Source organism: Protobothrops mucrosquamatus, unplaced genomic scaffold, assembly GCF_001527695.2.
Source record: "Protobothrops mucrosquamatus isolate PMUCROS unplaced genomic scaffold, P.Mucros_1.0 scaffold_99, whole genome shotgun sequence".
Classification (NCBI taxonomy): Eukaryota; Metazoa; Chordata; class Lepidosauria; order Squamata; family Viperidae; genus Protobothrops; species Protobothrops mucrosquamatus.
In genome coordinates, this window is record NW_015386175.1 from 1,067,535 (window position 1) to 1,090,824 (window position 23,290).

At 40.9% G+C, this 23,290-nt stretch overlaps 1 protein-coding gene across 1 annotated transcript in view; it reads right to left on the minus strand.

Annotated features, from left to right (window-relative positions):
• The window catches only part of LOC107286736 (putative sodium-coupled neutral amino acid transporter 10), a 37,389-nt gene that overhangs the window by 8,010 nt on the left and 6,089 nt on the right, over positions 1-23,290 (minus strand). The window contains exons 2-6 of the mRNA XM_015815154.1: positions 18,239-18,356; positions 11,952-11,997; positions 9,113-9,206; positions 6,946-7,089; positions 4,579-4,703 (exon numbers count right to left, since the gene is read on the minus strand). Of these exons, the coding sequence (XP_015670640.1) occupies positions 4,579-4,703; positions 6,946-7,089; positions 9,113-9,206; positions 11,952-11,997; positions 18,239-18,356 (527 nt within the window). The remainder of the gene's footprint in view (positions 1-4,578; positions 4,704-6,945; positions 7,090-9,112; positions 9,207-11,951; positions 11,998-18,238; positions 18,357-23,290) is intronic.

Here is a 23,290-nt window from a genome sequence, read left to right on the forward strand (position 1 = left end):
TTCTCGCCTACATCGTCCGTATAGGACGACTCGGGAACTCAACTCCTACCCCGGGCAGCTCACCGATCCCCTTATGCCCAGGGGAAAGGTATCAAGCCGTTTGACAGCAGATGCTGGCTGTCAAACCGGCTTTTACGCAAAACAGGCGGGAGGCAGCAAACAGCTGCGACCAGCGAAATCGCCTGCCACCGGAAGTCCCAGCTGGGTTGTTCTTAACAATCCTACTAGGGCTTCAGGAAAAATAAAAAAGGACAAAACCTTGTATCTTTCTGCCGCAAGCCCAGAATTATAGAACAAACTACATACTAATCCTGAAACACAGCCCGTACCCAGGCAGCTATGCACGTGGGGAAGGTGCTGATGAGAAATTCCTTTTTAAAGCCTATGAACCAAATCAGATATCCTGCATTTTAAAAAATATTAATAGCAAGCATTGTCCCCTGATTTAAGAGAAGGTTGTTTTTTTAATTCCTGTTTTTTCTTGATTAAAACCGTCCCCACCATTTTGATGGATGCAGAGTTGATTTTTAATAAGGAGAACCATTTCAGAGAATGGGGAACTGGGAGAATGGGCCCCTCTTCTTTAGCTCTTTAGTGCCTACCTCACTTCTTTTTTTTTTAAAGTAAAATGTGAATGTTCATGAATCTTCTTGATTCTACTTGTTCATTTGTTCTGAGGCTGGACGAGTAATATGAAAGTATTCTGTGAAATTCTGGGTATGCAATACAGAGTGAAAATAAAACTTTCCTGGCAAAGGACTTCTGACTTGCCTAATCCCAAAGAACAAATCGTAAAATTATTGTTGCCACCATATTCTCCTTGTGAACTTCCCCGTGGCATTTGCCTGGATATTGTTGGGAGACAGGGGGCTGGATTAAAAGAGCTTTTGGTCCGATCTAACGAGGAAACTCTTGAGTTTTTTTTTAAAAAGATGGTGGTTCAAAGAGACAGAAGATCAGAAGTCCCTCACCACCCCAGCTTTGTATAAACAGGCCCCCAGACATTTTGGCTTCCCAGACACAGAAGCAAAAGAGACTCTCAAACCCATCAGATGTGCAAGTCAAACCTTCTCTGCCAATCAAGACGCCAAGATGCATAACAAGCAGTGCACCTTGCTGTGCACAGATTTTATTTTAAAGCTGAAATGTCCACCCTGAAGGCCAGGTCAAGATCAAGGTATTTGGGAGCAGAAACCTTTGTCTGATAAACATTTCCTTATGCTTCAGGGATTCTTCACCACACTTGTAATCACAGAACGCTGCCCTCAGGGCAAACTGAAGAAGAGTATTTAGTCCAAATGCCTTTACATGTATCTCTCTATTTCCAAGATGAGCACAAGGAGGAAAAATAGCACAAGCAAGCAGCCTCGGAGCCCGAAATAGTTCTTGGTGAAGGGAAAAAAAAAAGAAGTTGGGGTTGTTGTTTTTTTGGTGACCACTTTTCCATTTTGTTAAACATAAACATCCAATTGCCTGGTAGAACTTTGAAAAGGTAAAATTGCAGGATTTTTTTTAGATTTTTCTGGGCAGGAGAGAACGCTGCTCAGAGAAAAGTCCTAATTCTGTAAAATGCAGACGTCTCAGGATGAAACAGTTGGAATATTTGATCAGAATTAGATAGCATCTTGCTTCATCTGATAGAGCAGTGTTTCTCAACCTTGATCATTTTAAGGCATGTGGACTTCAATTCCCAGAATTCCACAGCCAGCAATGCTGGCTGTGGAATTCTGGGAGTTGAAGTCCACATGCCTTAAAATTGTCAAGGTTGAGAAACACTGTGATAGAGGCTTACTCCTCCAGCATTACAATTCAGCTGTAAAGTGGGATGTGTCCCTTGTAATTCCCTGAGAGAAACACATGTATTCATGTACTTCAATATCTAAGGCTGCCCACCAGCCAATGACTCTGAGTGTAGCTACCATGCTATGAAAAAAGAAGTAAGGAAGTGAATTTTTGCAAATCTTAAATTAAAAACTGCTCTTCCCCCCAAAATGATACATATGGCAAAAATTTTCTCTACCAAATTTTGTTCTTTCCAGTCTTCTTTTTTAATGTTTATATCACATCTATTACGCCAGGGGTCCCCAACCCCTGGTCCATGGGCCAGTACAGGGTCACGGCATGCCAGCAACCGGTCCGCACAAACAAGGAAAGCCCCATCCACAGGATGCAGGCAGCACACAAAACCACGCACTCTCCAGTCCATGGAAAAACCTCTCTCCACGTAACCGATCCCTGGTGCCCAAAAGGTTGGGGACCTCTGTATTTCTCTCTCTCTCTCTCTCTCTCTCTCTCTCTCTCTCTCTCTCTCTCTCTCTCTCTCTCTCTCTGTGTGTGTGTGTGTGTGTGTGTCTGTCTGTCTCTCAATTTCTACTTTTACTGTATGTAAGTAAATAAACTTACATGTAATGAAAGAAACATAGATTTAGAAAGCAAATGGAAAATGCACTTCTATTACTGTTTTAAAGATCATTAACAGAGAAATTGGGCCAAATGGTCATAAATGTGGGTAGCCACAGGTAAATGCGATGCAGAGAATAAGCAGAGTCTTCATTCCCAATTCTTTAATATGCCATTCATATTGCACTAGCAATGACACCAAACTAAGAACGGTGCCAGTCATTCCAGTTGGTTCCCATCTCTATACCTCTGGCTGAAATGTCTGATTCAAAGCTTATACCAGTAGAGCTTCGTATTACAAAAGAGTTAACGACAGGGACACTATCCTGAGGTCGTACAGGAAGGCTGCAGCAGAGCTAATGTTATATTTCTAGGCTTCCTGGCTCCCAGCCTCCTGTGCAGTCTGTTAAACCATATGCTGCACACACACGAGTGGCGGAGGGAGAGGAGGGGGAAGGAGACGCAAAGGCATTTCTCTTTGAATTTGGCAATGACAACAAACCTTATTGCCAGAGACAGCCAACTCTACAAGCAAAGCATACTTGTGCATTCAGAAGCCATAGCAAGTGGCCAATCAATAACGCATGTTACTTCTTTGCTTCTACCTAACACTTCTTAAAGTTTGGGGGTGAATCGACTGAAAGGTCAGTTATTACAAGCCTGGCAACCCCGGCATCCATCCATGCGCGACGTCACACAGGCCAAGAAACGTTGTGTTATTCTTGCCCTTGGGAAAATTGATAGGATTTAACTTTCAGTTTGGCTGGCCACACCAGCGGTGTAGTAATCTATATTTAGAGAGATATGTGAATATACTAGTCCGGAACATATAATTTTGCTGTTTCCAACTCCCACCAAATGAAGGTTGGTTGCTGAATGTCCACCACAAGAAAAAGGACAAATTTGGATTTTATAAACCCCCACTGTGGTAACTAGGTAGCTATAAAAGAATGAATCAACCCTTCTGTCACCAATTATAGCAGAGACACTTAAAACGGAGGGAAGCACATTAAATCTGAGAAGCATAATTGGGGGAGTGGGCAGAGGAGGGAGAAGGAGAGTCCAGCTGTATCAAAGCTAGTGCTAACGGTCCATTTTAGGTCCTCAACTGAGCACACACACTTCTACGGTTTCACTGGGCCACTTTTCAGTCCAGCCACAAATGAAAGGGTGGTAGAAGTATTGCTACTAGAATGGAAATGGAAATGGGAATTATCTGTGGATGAAAGCTTACATCTGCCACAAGAATAAATATGACAACTAAGGGCAGGCATGTGTTATACCCAAAAAAAAAAAATCTTTTAAGTTCTTCATCCAAAATAAACTATGCCAGCATGCAGCATGGATTTCCATTTTTTTTTTTTTTACTGACAGACTGAAGGATTGGGGGGAAAAAGAATGGCAGAATCAGAAAATGGAAAGAGGGAACGGTGAAGAACAGAACAAAGGAAACCATAAGGTACAAAAACATCATTTCTAATGTTGGGGTTTCTGTATAGGAAGATGCCAGGAACTTACATTTCGAGTCCGATACTGGGAAGTTTTAAAAATTGTGTGTTTGTGTAAGGGATGTGTAAATGTGTTAAATGAGAACTGAAAGATTTGAACCAAATTCCGGAATAGGCTTTGCATTGTGCAACATACCAAAACAATTCCTGGAGTCAACCCCATCCTACTTCTATAAGGGTAAATGGGACTTTATAATCCAAAAGATCAAGCTGACTTAAGAACCTTTTCCTTAAATATTCTCTGTGAAAACATTATGTTACAAAGTTGTTCACAAAACTCATTTTAAGCAAACATTGGAAGCCTGCTATGGTAATAATTATCTCAGCTTAAAGTTCTTACATCTCAAGAACAGGGGTCAATACTGTCCCAAGTACCAGACATTAAAGCCAATGGAAAATTACACCGGAGATGTATTTGCCTCCTATGAACAAGAAGCTTTTTAAGTACAATGAGTCCAGAGTGAAATATAACTCCCTCTCCCAGCTAGGTAACAAAAGGGTCACAACCCAGTCAGATGCTATACCTCAGTGGGCTGTAAAATATTTTGATTAAAATCAAGACAAGGGGACCAGATGGTATCTATCCCATACAGGCCATCCTGACCCTTTGCCCTTAAAAAAACTCATTCCACCCCACAATCTCCAAGCAGCTAGGACTGCTGGTACTTACGACTGACAGGCAAACGACATGCCAAAGATAGGAATGCAGCGAAAAATGCCCTCCCAGCGTGCATAACTGACCCGCTGCAGCCATTGCCCGACAAAGAGGCCATGTTTGAAAGCAGAGAGCACGATCTGTAGCCAAGGAAAAGAAAAGAGAGGTTACAATCTAGACAACCAGAGACACCATGCCAACCCAGTGACTGACAACCCAGGTTGCATCAGCTTTATCGGCAACCGGGAAGCAGCAAAGGGACAGTAGAAGCTCACAAGCAGATACTGTATTTCACCACGCCACATTTCCTAGGTCTGCATCACAGCGCACCAAATGTATGGGAAATCTGGGGTTTCTGGGTCCTGAAGGAAAGGGCGGTGCAAGAATTGCTTATCCTCCAACTGAATGTTCTCAACTGGATGCTTGATAAAATATGCAAATCCCTTCACTGGCATTCAATCCCTTCCATTTCTAGTATTAAGTCCTTTCAACAACTTTATACATTTCCATCTCCTAACCAACCACTCTTTTTCAGGGGGTTTTCTGTATTTCTAGCTTTTGGTAATAATGAGCTCTCCCAACTTTAACAGCCAACAGCCTCCCAAATACACTATGTGTTCTAAGCCCCCAGCACCAGTTTGGCAAGGAAGGAACTGTACTGCACATTGCTCTTTCTCTAGACACCTGCCACCTCCTTCTCTCTTTTAAATCTGCTACTTCTGGCAAGGCGGTTATAGTATATCCCCTAATTTGAACTGCTAGTTCCGAATGCAACTGTTGCATGGGAGAAAATTGTTTTTCTATGCTGGTCTCTCCTTCCCTCCATGCCATATCTTTCCTTCTTCCCTGGCCTCCCATCCCCATCTTAGAATAAGCTGCCTACTGGGAGGAACCAATATTCTTTGTTTTTTTTGGGGGGGGGAATTATATTTTAATATCCAACTGAGCAATCCAGAAAACACATAGCTGGTACATAACAAAAAGAAAGTCCATTTTGTTATAAGCTTTGTTACAAGGCACCCTTTTTTATTTGGCCTTTTATCAAGGTAATCCGAGATCATTACAGGTTGGGTGATGGTGAGGGTGATGGAAATGGAAATGACAATATGTGTGTCATGGCACAAATAATGCGACTAACATACCTGCATAAGATGTCAGCCTCTAGTCTAGTATATAATTGTTATCAGTTGGCTGCCAATATTATGATACCTGAATTATTATTTTGATATCACTGTAGCTTGTTAAGGATGCCTATGTCTTCTGATTCTAAACTGTAGCTTAAGAAAACACGGCACTATACCCCTTACCAGCTTGGCTGATGTACCAACTGCACAAGTATTTACAACAGGGAACCGTGAAGGTGGCTATTATGTGACTCAGGGAATGCTGGCCAAAGATGCCCACCTATCCGCAAGTATGGAGGAGGGAGACCCAAGACTGGCATTCCCTGGGCAATTTCCCCTCCTATGAACAGTGAGCCACTCTTAGAGCCTTCAGGACCTTTCTAAAGAAGCCCCCCGAGTTCTAGCTGATGGAAACAATTGGCGCCATATGTCTATATGTATAATTATTTCATATAATCAAATGCAAATATATGATTATAACCTACTGTATGTGTTTATTCTAGCGCTGAGGCTCAGCTGTCACTTTTTGCGCACCGCTGAAGAGTCTTTTAAGCCTTTTAAAGTCTTTTCAAGTCTTTAAGCCTGAGGCCATTTCAAATGTTCCTAAATAAATAAATGGTATTCCCAAACAAAGATGAAAATGGCCAGAGAGACAAAGATAAAGCAAGGAATACCGAGGAACAACATCAGAGGTGAGAAGTTGAAAGAAACTGAGTAAGGAGCCTTACTGCAGGGGAATTTTGTTAGCAGCCTCTCTGGCAAATCGTCAATGAGAAAGCTTTGAAGGAAGCATTTGATTAAACACTGTGAAACAAAAAGTGAAGGAAGCATTAAGGGGTTCCTCTGACAATCTGTGTGGCCTAAGATCCTATTGTATACACTACTATAAAAATGCTGACTTGCTGGAAAATGAGGACATGGCAGGATCTCCCTAGAAGAATATATAACTTTGAGTAACATATGGGAGACACATTCCTGGGCCTGTGGTTTGCACATAAGAGCAAATAGCATCCCTGTTATTGGTAGTGGTCTTCCCTTACTAGGTAGTGCCAATAATTGAGAAAGCTTTTCAAACTAAACCCTAAAAAGTATGAGTTGTTGCCAACAAACAGACCAGGCCTCCTTGTAAAGGTCCTCGGAGAGCCCACCCACATGAAAAGTTTGGGCACCCTGGAATTTAACTATGCATCGTGGTTTCCCACAAAGGAATTAACCACCAGACTGAAGAAAACAAAAGCTTCCCATCATTAATACTGACCACAAACATAAACACCGTATAGAAAATGAGAGCCATTGCACTGAAGGACTGTATGGAAGCCATCATGTTTCTCTGGAGACTCAGCGGGAGCACAATGCAGAGGGAGATGAAAAAAAGCAGGAGGATCCGGAATACGCCGCTCACCTGAAAGATGAACATGAGGAACAGTTACATCAGCCTTCTTCAATCAGATGTCATTCACATGTGTTGCACTTTGACTACCACACATCAAGAAAGGCAGAATTACACAGGCAGCACTCCCAGGAAGAAAGTGTATTCAAAATTAACATTCTATGCCCGTCCACTCTGCTGTAGACCAAGGTTAAGACTCACTCTGAAAACAAATAGAAGGGGGGGGGGACCTGGAACGTCAAGAAAGCTGCTTCTCACAGAGCGTGTGTGATGAGACCACACAGACACTGGGTGCCACTGTTGCTCTATGAAGTACTTATCAAAATCATTTTACAGCAAAGGCTCGCTGCCTGTTTTAAATGGTAATCCAAACACGTTATTTGAATATCTTTTATGCACTTCCAGCAAATAAAATGAAAACTAACTTTGCTGTAAAAAGGGAAACGATGGGAGTCTTGGAAATTCTGACCCAGAAAATTAACCAGCAGCTTTTTATATTTATTATAGCAGGAAACTTGGAAATGCCTCAAAATATTTAATACCTAATTTGGCTTTGCTTATGATGCATTTTTTTTTTTAGCTGCTTAGGTCCTTAATCAGAGCTTAACTACATCAGGCCGGAGCAGATAAAAACCATGCCTGAATGCTACTGAATGTCCATTGTAGCTTTCCTGGCTTGTCTCTCCTCCTACAGGGACTTCTTTGGTTCCTATTTATCCACTGGGAATTAAACTGCTCCTGCATGGAAAAGGCCAGCAGCAGATATGCTATCAACGCTGCACTTTCTTGACCTGGTTTGCCAGGTTATTCACCATCGTGTTGTATATTCCTACTTGACAGTTTGAGATTAACAAATGAGCTGATAGATCCGAAGGTATACATCTACAAAACCCTGTTCATTTACCCAATTCCGTCCCCAGAATATTTGATGCTACAAACTTCAGCATCTCGAACTGGAAGTTCCCTGTTGACTGCTTCAGCATCCAGTAATAGGTCCAGTTCTGCCTTGTCCTCAAGTTAAAAGCATGATAAATCTTAGAAGAGGTGTGAATTATCCTTCCCATAATTGGGAAGGATTGGTAGGTGAGATCAGTCATAAATGAAACGGCTACGTAAACTAAAAGCAGAGACAATCTTGCTGATAAATTATGAGAAATATACAATAGAGTTAAGCAATTTTCTCTTTTGCAAAAACTACTTTGTTTTTATTAAACAACCATAATACTGAAATTTGAAATCAGTTTTAAATACCATGTCTGAATAATCCCATTTCTGCTAAAAAATAAAACAAAACAGAAGAAGCATCCTAAACTTCTGGGATTTCTTAATTCTCCAGCATAATTTAATGTGCAAAGGTTAGTCACATTAATACTGCCATTGTTAAACATTTGAAGTCATTGCTAACATACTGTAAGTCAGTATGATTTACACACATGATCCTGGTCTACCTTCACCCCACCTAGATGAATAGGAAATACAAACATTTGGGAAGGAAGGAAGGAAGGAAGGAAGAAAGGAAGGAAGGAAGGAAGGAAGGAAGATGTGTGTTTGTGTGTCTATGAGAGAAAGAGAGAGAGAGAGAGAGAGAGATAGAGAGAGAGAGAGAGAGAGGGAGGGAGGGAGGGAGGGAGGGAGGGAGGGAGAGAGAATACTCTTAGGAATGAACCTTTATCACTAAATGCACTTAATTAGCCTTAAATCAGGTTTTTTTTGGAGGGGGTAGGCTGCTCTGCAGTTTGTGTACTGGCTATTAATTTTGAAAATGGCAGGCAGCTTGTGTATACTACCTGAACACCATTCAGACAAGCTTTCAAATATGACTTATGTTATCAATAATAGAGAATATTTGTAGCTCAAGGTTGGACTGTGGAGTCCCTGGTACTCTCTGAGATTGATTTTCTTCCAGATATTTCATTATTCAGTAGTAGCCGTGAAATCAGGATTTCATATGTCCTATGTTATCCTATGTATAGATATGAAAGAGGCACTGATCTAATTTGCTATTGATAAGGTCATTAAAAAAAAGCAAGTTTACCTGGAGTCCAAGTGATCGAGCAAAGAAATTTGATCCTAAGTCTCCAATAACAACATAGAAAGCTATGCAGGTCCCCAGCATCAATCCAATCATACTGTAAAAACAAAATGGATTGGTCATTCTAGAAAAATGTGAAATAAAACTGTTATTTACCTATGTGCTAAATGCTGAATTCATGTGGGATCTGTGTTCATAAATTCTCTAAATATAGCCATCTTCCACTGCCAATGCCCTAGATGACAACAGTCTTCTCACCATCTTGCAAACAGGGCAGTTTCAGAAGAAACATTAATTATGTATACTGAAGGGTATCTCCCCCCCCCAATACCAAGATCCTGTTCTTCATGCACCTAATGTGGGCTCCTACAAACACAGTGGAGAGAAATAAGTTGGAAACCATACACTCATCTCAATTGCACTAGCTTTTGGTATCACCAGATCTAAAGAAAATGTATCTCAAGGGAAGGAACTAACCACTGAGACATGACAGGACTCCAGGAAAACTATATTTACTAATGGCTGCTGGATGTTAATAGTAACATATTGATGCCATGGCTTGGCATGCCTCAAGAATATTGCTAGCAGCCAATACTGACTAAAGGGGCCTGCATATATTAATGATTCTAATATTAACTATTACCTTCCAGAATCCTCACAGGCTACCTAAGCATTCCAAAGAATCTCCTGCACAGGCTAGGTAGCCCAGCATAACATCTACTGCCATGTCTTCTTCCTCTCCTTTGTAGGCCTGGAATGAAGCACTTCTCAATTTCATTCTCATGTGGCACATTTTAATGAGGTAGCCTAAAACTATTTTGCTTCTCTGCAGATATGGGGATAGATTGCTGCATCCATATAAAAGAGAAAAAGTACTGATAAACATTTTTAAAAAACAATAGTGTTTCTCTATCCACCAAAGTAGTATTATTTTTAGTGTATGTTTGTTCCATCTTTCTATTTCTGTTTGTGCTTCTTTGTGCTATATTGTACACTTCCAGAGTAATAAGCAAATTGGGGGGGCCTTAGAATCCTTCCTTCCTTCCTTCCTTCCTTCCTTCCTTCCTTCCTTCCTTCCTTCCTTCCTTCCTTCCTTCCTTCCTTCCTTCCTTCCTTCCTTCCTTCCTCTTGCAGATATCAAGATACATACAACTGTTTTAATGCAACGAAACTGTTTTATAAAATAGTTTCAGGTCAAAAAGGAAATGTGAGGCATTAGCTGAATGAGACTTTAATAGAAGAGACAATAAGCATCCAGTCAAGCAAGGAGATTGCTGCATATCAGCAATGTATGCTTTTCCAGATATAAGATGTAAGTTTTATTTTGGGAGAAATATATTACTCATTTATTTACTTTCAATAAAGGACACCTGTATGTACAAATGGGGATGTTCATGTGCATATGCATGTATGTGGGTGAGAAACATATTTAGAATAGTCTAGGGAATTCCATCAAGTATACAATCAAAGTCCAAACAGAAGCCAATCCTTGCTCAGTGAAGAGTGGATTAGGCAGCAAGTCAGACAGCAGTTTAATTAGGACATCATTCCTTGAGCTCCTGCACTTTCCCTGTCACAAAAGCATGGGCCGCTTCCCCTCTCTTTTCTGACTGCATAGGACCCCAATGGCAATTATAGCAATTGCTAACATGAGAGAGTAAATGCAATGAAGTCCTGAGAATATTTTTAGGCATCTCTCAAAACAGTTCAAAGCTGGGTGATACCGTAAAGAAGCAGGCCAGGATCACATGACCAGACAAACTCCTGACATATGACAGACTGACAATCTCAGTCATAAAAAGCAGCCCATTCGTATCAAACTATCATCCAAGTCAATGCCTCTTCTTATTTTGAGAAGCATAATATATGGAAAAAGTCGAAGTTCCTCTTTTAAAATTCAAGCTTGTTGTGAACAATGCTGAGAATCTGTGAGGGACATTTCCCTTTACAAATGAAAAGTTATTAGAAGAAGTACGGGTCTTCAAATGATGGCAGGAGCATCATGCCATATTATTGTCAACAAACCCATTAACGTGGACCAGTGTTATTCGTGTTCTACAGAGATGGAAATAACCACAAACAAGATAAAAAGACACTACTGAATTATTCACAGCTCTCTCCTTCGACTGAAGTGGGACCACTCAACTGTTTTCCCCATGTGAAAAACCAGTTCACAACATGATTTATAGACTTGGATGGGCAGCAAAGATGTTTATGCATCCTGAGCTTTTCAAGTGGAATACCGTCTTCAGCATGAAAATACTGAAGCTGAAAATACAGCTCTTTATGCCAACCACCTTAACCAAATTTGTGAGAAAAAAGTGGAAATAAAAGATTAAGAACATCTTTAACAAATGTAGGGAACTGCCATAAGATTACAAGGGAACAGTTGTACATGTACTATATTGTCATGGTTGAAATGGCTAACTGGATACATAGAAGATGGAAGGCCTACATATCTATAATGCAGACAATTCATTCTCATGAGTAAATACCTTCCGCCAATCAGAAGTACTGTCCTACAATGTTTTCTCTGAACCTTTAAGTATGTTTCTCTCCCAGCATTCCTGGCAATTCAGTGCTGAGGGCTAGAGAAATTAGGAAGAGCTTTTAAAAAGTAGACTTGGGGATATACATTATCTGCTTTCCCTGCCATACTTACCCATACTTACTTGGATAAATATGCCAAGTTCACAAAAGGAGATATTAAGTAGAAAAAGAAAATGAAACTATAGACAAGATACCAGAACATCAGGGATAAAAATGACTTGCATATTAAACAGTTAACAAAAATTTGAAATACTTGAATCTTGAGCAGCAAAAGGAGTAAAAAAATAAGTACCTGGTTTCCACAAGCATTTTACCAGATTTTCCATAGGCGTGGAAGGCTAGAAGGAAAGAAAAAGTGAGGAGGGGAAAACACATTATCACAATTTGTTATTCAAACATGTGTTCAAAACGTGGCCCTGTATAAAACGAATATCACTCACCAGAAGCAACTCAGAAGGCAGGGTTTGCTAGTTTGGTTCCATCCCACCACCACTTTGGGCCTTCCCCCCCCTCCCTTGACATACCATTCACAAATCAGAAGCCACATAAAAACAAATTTGGAAGAAAGATTCAAAACAGGTTCTTCTTCCCTCCTTCACCCCCCCTTCCTCCCCAACCCAACAGCACTAAGTAGGAGTTACACATGGTAACCATTAAAAGAAGAAAGGCAGCACTGAAAATATGCAAGCCTTAAGAGATTGTGTGGCTCGAAGTTACTGCAGTGCAAAATTTCACTGGGGTTCCTGATTTTATTCTTTCCTGCCCCCTTTGCAGTTGAACCAGTTTGTGCTGCTGAGGGGAGGACCGAGATGGGTGCCCAGAATGCTCAACCGCCCTGACCGTATCCAGGATTCACCACCACACCAAAGGGATTTAACTGATAGAATTTTTTTTTTCCCCATTTCATACACTGGTCGTTGGTTGCCACACAAAACAATCAACATCCTTGAAATCACTACTGCTCTGGAAAGCTCAGCTTGCATTTTCAAAAGCCATTTGACTATGAGGGTAAGAGGAAAATTACCACCTCCAATTCCGAGAGAGAACCTTTTTAACTGGAACCATTACTAATGCCACATTCATGTGAAATGTTTACAGAGGGCAGCTGGCTTTCAACCTCACTTTGCAGAATGTACTTATTCTCTTGGGGAAATCGGTGTTGTTGTTTTTTGTTGTTGTTTAAAAAAAAAAATAGTTACCCCCAGTTCAGGAATGTAACAGAAGGAGGATAAAGGCAAGAGAAAGCATCTCCCCACACAACATAAAAGGCCAAGGATAAAGTCTCCTTAGAAATCAATTTCTCAATTGAAAAAGAATCACTGGTTTTCAATTAAAACAAGTAAGAAAACAGAATACAACAAAGGCAGGCCCACTGAGGAAAATGTCCTTGATGGTTCATCCTCCGTAAATCTGTAGGGAAGGGGAGGGTGGACAGAAAAGTCATTCGAATTTATTTCAAAAGAGAATTTTGATGCAAGCCCAGTTTAGCTGAGAGTGGCAAGTTGGCTGGCCATCACAAACCTGGATGCTCAGTTATGCTTTACTTTTCATATGCTGTCGTGTTTCAATTCCAATTTAAGTCTCAATGATTAGCTTTCCAAGGAAAGTATTTGTGAATATCGGTTTCCTATGTTCTTCTTTGCTTTAAAAATGTTTGTGAATGTATACATTTTAAGTACAGAGCAGACTTACTTCCCTGGCTCCAATATGGAATAGCCAGAGAAAAATTAGTCCCAAGAGCAAACTTGTAAGTGAAGCCTTAAGATAAATTTTAATGATTTGTTTCCACAAATTATTGGGGTGGGGGCTCATATTACAAACGTTTTAGATTCCTGCTTTCTCTGGCCTTATAAAAGTCTAAACATACAATCTAGAAGGGATTAGCAACTTTGTTGATTCGAGAATCTTATCTTCACATGCTTTCGTGGAAGAAAGTAAAAAGAGCCAAAATAACCAAATGCTGGCAGGGAAAGAAATTTGCCCAAATTCTGCCTCCCTGCCTCTTTCCAAAAAAGACAAACAAAAAAAAAATCTGACAGAGGGAGTCATTTGTTTAATATTCAATGTAGAGAAGCTTTAGAAAGGCGTTTAGGAAATTTGGAGAGTAATACTAACAGTTTTGAGTAAGTCACACACTCAAGAGGTAGTTCATACATTATCTGATTATGGAAATTGTTACTTGCATGGGTGGTCAATTTGCATGCTCAGTATAACTTCATGGGAGGTCTTTCCAGAAGATCACAGTAGCTACTTGAGTTAAATGGGTGTGCTGGAAATGAGAAATCTGGGTTTTATTCTTCGTGCAAGTAGCCACTGGGATTGTCTATACAAATGTTCTCTGGCATTCTATTGTTCACATGAAAAAAAAAACTGCTTGTGAGCAGTTATTTAAACATGTAAGCCAGACCATATAACCTCCCACTGATGTTTAGGAATAAATGCCTGCTTTTGTCATAAGAAAAGGAAGAACCTACTTGACCAAGTCCTTAGGAATAAACCCAGCTGTAAATACAAGTTAATAAACCAAATTCATTCATCTGTGCATGCTCAAGATCATCATCATTTCAGATTTTCGTTGGACATCTCGTCAGTGTCAGAAGAAAACCAACTGACTACTAGGCAATAGCATGAGAAATAGCAATCTTTCAGAAGAGAATTTGGAGTTTTTGGAGTAAAGTTAGGGGGGGAAATTCTTAACTGGAAAAGTGGTGGATAGAATAAACAGAAGGGTTCTGACAGAAACTGGAAATAACTAAGGAGAGTAATGTTCTAGGACAGAGGTGAGGAACTATAGCCCTTTTATGACTTGTGGACTTCAACTCCCAGAATTCCTGAGCCAGCTCAGAATTCTGGGAGTTGAAGTCTACAAGTCATAAAAGGGCCATAGTTCCCCACCCCTTGTTCTAGGTCCTAGGAGGTCAAGTTATTCCTACTGGCTAGTACCTACGGTAGCAAGTGATCATTACAATCAAGATGCCACACTAGGGATGATACCTTTAGATGCATTGGACTACCAGACTATTCCTAGCCACTATAACCATAATAGCATTCTGGCTACTGGTGGTTGGTTAATACTATAGTCCAATCCTCTTAAAAGGTGTCAAGATGGAAGAGGTTGCCCTCTAGTTGATAACTGTGGATACTTTTTTTTTTTTTTTCATTTATCAGATCTTTCCTTGGAAAGTTCAAAGTAGGACATATGAGGGTTCCCCTCATTATATCTCCACAGCAACTATCTTGTATGGTACATTAGGCTGAAAAAGAGGGACTGGCCCAAAGTATCCAAAGAAGCTTCATAACTGGGTGAAGATGGCTTTCAACTAAGTTCACACCCAAAGTTTAAGGTGGTCAGATATAATGGGGAGGAAAATATTAAGCTTTAGTCTCATATATTAAATATGAATATCTATCCCAAATGTAACTTCATGCCCTCATATCTCTTTATTGCTTTTTAACAATTTCAGTCATACAGAATTCTATAATCATGGTTAATATTGATTCCAGGTAAATAAGAGTTTTATTTTTTTAACTGCTAAAACTGCTAGTTAGCTTATACCAAGTTAAATATATAAATAAAAGTAAAATACCTTCCAAATCTCCCAACACCTACTTATAACGTATAATTAAAATATTTTCAATCAAAGTAAAATATATTCATTATAGTCTTTACAAATGAGCCCAAAATTGCCTAAGCAAGAAAGATGTTAAGTGAGCTTTGCCCCATTCTATGAACTTCCTTGCCACAGTTGTTAAGTGAATCATTGCAGTTGTTAAGGTAGTAACATGGTTGTTAAGTGAATCTGGCTTCCCCATTGACTTGGCTTGTCAGAAGGTGGCAAAAGGTGATCTCATGACCCCAGGACACTGCAACTGTCATAAAGACATGCCAGTTGCCAAGCATCCAAATTCTGACCATGTGACCAGAGGGGATGCTACAATAGTTGTGTGAAAAATAGTCATGTCACTTTTCCCAATGCCTTTATGACTTCAAACAGTCACTAAATGAATGGTTGTAAGCCGAGGACTACCTGTACCACTATGTATGTGTTAGGTATTATACACATTTATACCTTGCCTGTTTTATTTCATACACCTTTAAGGCAGTGTACCCAAAGCAGCCCCTCCCCATCTTTTTCTACTGAGGTGCTAACCAATCTCAGATCTCTTCAAATTCAAGCCAAATAGCCAAAATGAGAACGCAAGCTCCAAATCTGGTTCTAAAGAAAATGACTTCACCCTTTTAACTTCATCCAAGGAAAGCTAGATTCCACCTTTGCTGTACCATTAAGAGGAGCAACTGCAGCGCAGCCAGCCCCATTTCTTGAAATGGACTTGTCTTTCAACTTGGCAGTATGTGGGGAATTGTTAAGCAAATGATGTTCTCTATCTTCAGAATCGTGATGGTGTACAGGGTTATTTCTATGTCTGCAAGAAATGTTCTAGAGTATCAATCAAATCTTTGTTACAGTTACAGACCAGCATAATTTTAGAGAAAGGACATTCTGGTTTTCACATATACAGGAGAACCTGAATTCACAAAGATAAATTGAGGTTGGACACTGTTGTTATAACTTCCACGTCTAAACCTAGAACATACACAGGCAACATTAAAGGATAAGTTATTTTAAATTATCCTTTCATAGCTCCACAATGGTTTAAAAATAAATGTAAAACACATAGTTCTTAGTTTCTAACAGACAAACACTGCTGATTTGTTGGACTCATAACAAATGTTCCTTCACCCTTCAACCCCCTTCCAAATAATGTTTAGAGGTGTTTTTGTTTATTCCTATTGTTTCTTGGCTGCTTTGGCTCTTGTAGCCAAAGCTTTGAATGTTCTTCCGGAAGACGTAGCTTAAATTAAGTTAATTTGTAAACCATTCATGCATCCTTCAAAGCTGCCAAAGCCTCCCACAGAATCAGCTTAGGTTCTGCCAGGATCGCTTGCAGCTGGACCGGTGTAGAAGAAAGGCAATGACAAAGGCTGCTGTGTGTAGTTGCTCAACCTTGATGCATCAGGATGACTCTAGCAGTAAAGCCTTCCCTTGGGCTAAGGGATGCCTTTTTCCCAGGCATTCTCCCCACTTTGGCTGATGGCATCTCTCCCAGGGCAAAGGCAGGCAAAAAAAAAAAAAGGGGAAGCTATTTCTTTCCGCACCAATGTTTATGTGCCAGAAAGTTTGGAAGCATTTACTGACCCTTCTGTGTTTCTAAGCTGCTTAGTTTTAGAAAGTTGAAGGGAACCTCTTATTCCTGGCAGGCAACCCAAGGTAAACAGGACTTAATGTATTCAGTCAAAAGGGGGAAGCGTATAAAGACTTATTGTGACACAGAAGGGGAAATCAATGATTATGGGCATCTGGTGTTAAGGAGGAAGAGCTACATTTGATCCTCCTCTTCCTCTCCCTCAAGAGAAAAGAGTTATAATTAAGCATATATTTTGCCATTAAGGTTTAACCTTCAAGACCACAGGTCTTGTTGGGTTTTTTTTTTCTTACTGCCAATGGACATTATTTTGCAATGCTTACACTGTGCAGCTAAATGAGGTAGCCTCGGGCAACAGAGGAACCGGGGGTAGCCGTCTTTCAGCAGTCACTAAGGAGACTGCACACTGCTTTAAATCCTCCTTTCAGCAGAGAAACCAGCCAATTCCCCACTCTGACTCCCCAAGAGGCACCTCAGGAAACACATGATGGGGTTACAGCTGTGTGTGTGTGTGTGTGTGTGTGTGTGTGTGCAGAAAACAGCATATCCTGTCATGAGAATCTTTCACCTCTGCCACCCACCCACCCGAGACAAACTCCACCTCTGCAATGAGCAAACTTTAAATGGGTAAAGGCATTTGCCTTTCTGGAGCAGCCGCTTGAAAGAAAGGTTTGAGAGAGAATATCCCACCGCGGCTCATGACTTATTTTCCAGCAAGAGAATGCATACCAAGCAGAAATGTTTGACTCCTCAGGCCTGGCCACGTATCTGCTCTGCTCCGCTGTTCCACCCACTCGCCCACCCCTCAATCTTTGGGAATCAGAGGAGAGGTCAAAAATAGATGGTGATCCTGGTGCCAAGACCTAACAGCGAACTAAGAGGAAGAGGACTGCTGGTCCTTGCCAAAAAGCCACACATGAATCTTGCAGATGTTTCAGTGTTCTTGGCTGCTTGAAACTTGGAACACTGTTTCCCTTAACCTCCCCCTTAAGCTGCCATAAGCACTCTCTCCAAGAAGACCATACTAGGGTCTCTGTTGGCAGAACCCAACATCCTCAATAGTATGCTGGGCAGGGGAAGTGAGTGGGTTTGAGCAGAGACCAACAATGTATAGCAGACATGAAGAACCTCTGTTTGGACCATTCCCTTCTTCTTAGTCCGTTGAGTTGAAGCATCCTACATCATTTTTTGAAGAATTAAATCTGTCCACTAAGAATGTTTGCTACAGAAAGGAGAAGAGAAATATTTGGTGGCGTGGGGAAGGGACCCATTTTATACACGGTGAACAATTCAGCCGTACCAGTATGAAGTTGTAAATTAGGAAACGGGAAGGAAAGACTGGGATGAAGCCACCCTCAGGTTGAGCATGCTCACCTAATCCAGGATAGGTCCTACGTTTGCTGAGATTGGCTGATTTCACTAGGAACATACAGGATTGATGAGTCATCCAGGAACAGAAAACAAGCAGCAGGGCTCCCAGAAAGATGCCACACTACAAAATAGGAAGGGGAAATTGTATAAATACTAAATGAATAATCAACATTCCCCACCACCACAATTCAGTTCTTCTTTTCTGTATTCTTACTGCCGTTCCATGTCACCCAGAAGCTGCCAGGTTTTTATTTGCAAGCACACAACGGCCTATTAAAGGAGATTCCCTTACTCCTGAGCAAGAATCAGCCAAAATGTGAAATATGAACTATCTTTCTTTCTTTCTTTCTTTCTTTCTTTTTCTTTCTCTCTCTCTCTCTCTCTCTCTCTCTCTCTCTCTCTCTCTCTCTCTCTCTCTCACACACACACACACACACACACACACACACGTTTATGGCAAAGACATAGAGCAGCCACCTATTTACTAAATGGTTCAGTTGCAGTAACCCTTTGCTTGGAAAGAGAAGCCAAAGCAATTTATGGAAGAGAAAAACCTTCCTGCCCTGCTGTTGTGACAGGTTTTGGGCCTATTCCAGAACAGTGATCTGTCTCTAGCTGCTACTACTACCAGATTCATATTAAACAAGTTAGCATGCCTGTTGATCCAGGGGTTTGAACTCCTTTGTACCAGTAAAACTGGCTGTTCTATCCACTTACAGCATAAACATAAATTACCCTGTTAGCTACCTGTCCTGAAAGCATTGTGCCGGTTTGCTCTCTAGACACATTTGCAGAGGAAGTGGAAGAAGTTTGGGGGAAAGAGGGGGAGAGAACCTGAATGGCTGAACATTTACGAAAACAATGCATGACACCGGACAGGAACAAGTGGTGCTACATTTTAATCGCAGCTGCTATTTGTTCTGTTTTAATCAAAGGAGTTGCAGCTTTTGAAGCTTCTGGCAACTGTATGCATAGCAAACCAATGACCTATTCTAAGGACCCTTTAAATCCAAAGAGCTGGAAAAGCCTTTTTCTTCAAGGGAAGGTTTATTGACATCAGTTAGTAGCTCTGGTATTGGTATTAACAACCAAAGCCTTCCGAATGTTCCTTAAAGTAGAGGTCCCCAACCTTTTGGGCACCAGGGACCGGTTACGTGGAGAGAGGTTTTCCCATGGACCGGAGGGGGCGTGGTTTTGTGTGCTGCCTGCATCCTGTGGATGGGGCTTTCCTTGTTTGTGTGGACCGGTTGCTGGCATGCCGTGGACTGGTACTGGTCCACAGATCGGGGGTTTCCACAGCACATTTCCCCACACACACACACACACAAAATGAAGATTATCGACAGCCATTTTCAGATATAGCAAAATAGGAGCTGCTCATAGAAAGGCTACATTCATGCAACCTTACTGGGCAGAAGTTGTAAAGGAGTTAGCATGCTACTATCGTGATTTTCCACCATACCATTCATGCAAGCAAAGACCACAGCATCTATTATCAGCATCTGGCAACAAGTGTTGCCATGCATTAGGAAAACATCTGTGGCCAGATGTTCATGTGCATAACCACATATCACTGGTGGTAAGCATTTTTATAACCACAAGCACTTAATTACTAACAGCAGTCCACCTCCTGTTAAGTCCAATACAGAAAAATCAACTGTGAATGTCCCATGCACAAGACAGTCTTGCTTAATTATCAGTGGGGGACGCTAATCTCTACAGCCTAAAACAGAGGCATGAGCTGCTCTTTGCTGCAGCAGCAATATCAGAATTATAAGCAGACAGACAGACAGATGAAGAGTATGTGATGCCAAACAAGGCAGTATCACATCTTCTACAAGTTCAATAGGTATAAACTCTCTCCAATGTCCTTGCTACCTTGCACAACAACTCTTTCAACATCCCCAAACACTTTTTTCTAGGATTATGCAATTTTCATGCTTACATTTGTAGTTACAGAACAATTCCCTGAAATTCAGGATTCCCTGAAATTATATGTAAGATTGCACTACCATTGTTTTTATACAGCAAGAACTTCTTAAGAAAAGGCAACAGCAAAAATTGAATGGGATACATGTGTCAAAGGTATACATCCTGGAACATTCAGATCACTCCAGAAATTCTCATCTCCTTTCCCTATAAGGAATGCATAAAATCAATGAATGCTCGAAGGGTAGATATCTTACAAGGAAACATGGTCTAAGCCAGTGGTGGCGAACCTATGGCACGGGTGCCAGAGGCGGCACTCAGAGCCCTCTCTGTGGGCACGCGTGCCGTCGCCCCAGTCCTAGGCCTTCAGCTGGGTTTTATAAAACCTTTTCGCTTTAGGCCTCCACTGCCTTGTGCAAAAAAAAAAAAAAAAAAGGTTCAATCAGTCAATTTCAACTTCTCGTGGGGAAAAAAAAGATCTTGCAAAGTTGGAATTGATTGATTGAACTTTTTAGTCCCACCCAGTCTGCCATTACCACCGCAGCCATGCCCAGCCAATGGGCCACGCCCAGCCAATGGGCCACGCCCACCCGGCACTCGACGATGCATAAGTGGGTTTTGGATTGCAGTTTGGGCACTCAGTCTCTAAAAGGTTCGCCATCACTGGTCTAAGCTAACACTTGTTTGCAGAATATAATTTATATTCAACAAACAGCTAACTGCAAATAGCAGATATTGATATTCACCTTAGCCATGAATGCCAGCTGGGTGACCTTGGGCCAGTCCCTCTCTCTCAACCCAATCCATCTCACAAAGCTGTTATAGAAGGAGGAAGGTGTGTTGGGTATGTTTGTTGCCTTGAGTCATTTGTAAAAATAATAAAGGCAGGATACAAACAAACAAATATATCTAATTTAATTTAAAGCTGACAATAGCAGGCCTTTAGATGTATGAATTTGATCAAAGAACTATGTTCATTTTTGACCAACCATCTATTCCATCAAGAATACCTTGATGTAATCTACATATGAAAAATATAACCACATCATGGTGCCATCTGTTAACAGACCTACTTAAATGACTCAAGTGTTTTGCTTTGCTTCATGTTAATACCATCTGTTGGGGAAAAGATGGAACTAACCAACAGCTAACATCTTGATTGGTCGAAATCTTCTGATAACAACAATTTTAATTTTTTGCAACAATGGTTTTCAAATCTTTTAATGGTTTTGAAAAAAAAGCAATGTCAGGCTATCTATTTTCTTAGCAACTCAAAAAAATGTAGTCAACAAGTTTGGTTTCTTATTTTCTTAAAACCTATGTTGTAGGACTACATATTTAACAGGACTAAAAACAATAAAGATATCTGTGCCACGAAGTTTTTATAGACCACCATTTTACACACAGAATATTAACCTGAATGAAAATGATAACTTCAGAATGAAGAGTATGGGTCAATCATATACATACACACACACACAAACACACACGTTAGATGATAGGAGGAAATAGTAAACAGCAAGGTCAGAAGGAGATAAAATGCAAGAGCTGCAGACAGAGTTAATAACTTATTTAAATTGAAATTCACAAAACTGTTGCTGGAGTCTGACATAAACATTCTTGCATTTCTGATATATGTGATGTGACAAGAACCTTCTTTTCCCTCTGTTCAGTCTTTGTGTAATAAACACAAATCATGTGCCAGACACCTTAGATGAGCCTGAAAAAACTAAGCGGAGTTGGTTAGTAACTAAGACTAGACTGAGAAGTCAAACAAGATCCCAGAAGAAGGGAATGGCAAATCTTCATTAATGTTGCCAAGAGGATAACATGGATGTACTGTTTTCATCTGGTCTCCAGGAGTCAAGCTCAACTTGAGGAAACTTCATAATGCTTTCAGCTGTGTGTAACTTATTTCAAAATAAGCCTACAAAGTATGAACATTTTCCCTTTCGCCAATAACATTTCATAAACTGCTGTAAATCAAAGCATTACAGAACAAGCTGACATTTTGTAGAAATTATTAACTAGATAGTAGTTATCTATACTGTAATAATTATTAACTAGCTAAGTAGTAGCACATAGCTGATCCCGGCTTGTTTTGAAAAGTAAAGCAAAGTTGGACCTGATGGAGCTTGGATAAAAAATCCGAAGGTTTTAGGATAGATTGGGAAGTAAAAAAAAAGCTCAGAATTCAGAATCTTTACAGAATAATAAAGGGATCTTGTAGGTCTTCTAGTCCAACCCCCAGTTCAAGCAGGAGACCCCAAACCAGAGGTCACCAACCTTTCTTGGTTGGTGGACCGGAGGGAAAGGGAGGGGGAAGCATTTTACATGCAACACACACAGGGCGAAGCTAGTGCCCGCATGATACTCACTAGCCCTGCCCTGTTCTTGCACAGCGCCCCGTTTCTGCGCCCTGCGATGCAGTGGTGCCCATTTTCACGCCCAGAGGCGGCCTGTTTTCACACCCCATGGCGTGTTGTCATCCCATTTTCATACCCCCGAGGCGCAGCGGTGGCCTGTTTTTGTGCCCCGCCCCGCAGTGGCGGCCTGTTTTTGCGCCCCGAGGTGTGGCATCCTGTTTTCGTGCCCTGTGGCTGCGACGCTAGCATGAGCCATGGCCCACAGGTTGGGGAACCCTATCCTATACCATTCTAGAAAGTGGCTGTCCAAACTCTTCTCAAAAGCCTATAGTGATGGAGCACCCACAATTTCTGAAGGCAAGCCATTCCACTAGTTAATTGTTCTCACTAGGAAATTTCTCTTTAGTTCTAGGTTATTATTATTATTATTTATTATTATTATTAAATTAAATTTATATCCCGCCCTTCTCCTTGCGGACTCAGGGCGGCTAACAATCGATTAAAAATACACAGATAACAATTACAGGATTAAAATTAATTAAAAGGAAATATTTAACTATAATCTAATTAAAATATAATTAAAACCCCCTCTAAAAATTTCCCTAGGCCAGTCCTGCAAGCTGGAATAACCATGTCTTAAGGGCGCGGCGGAAGGAAGGGAGATCAGGGATCACCCTGATCTCTGGGGGTAGTTCATTCCAGAGGGTGGGAGCTCCCACAGAGAAGGCCCTCCCCCTTGGGGTCGCCAGCCGGCACTGTC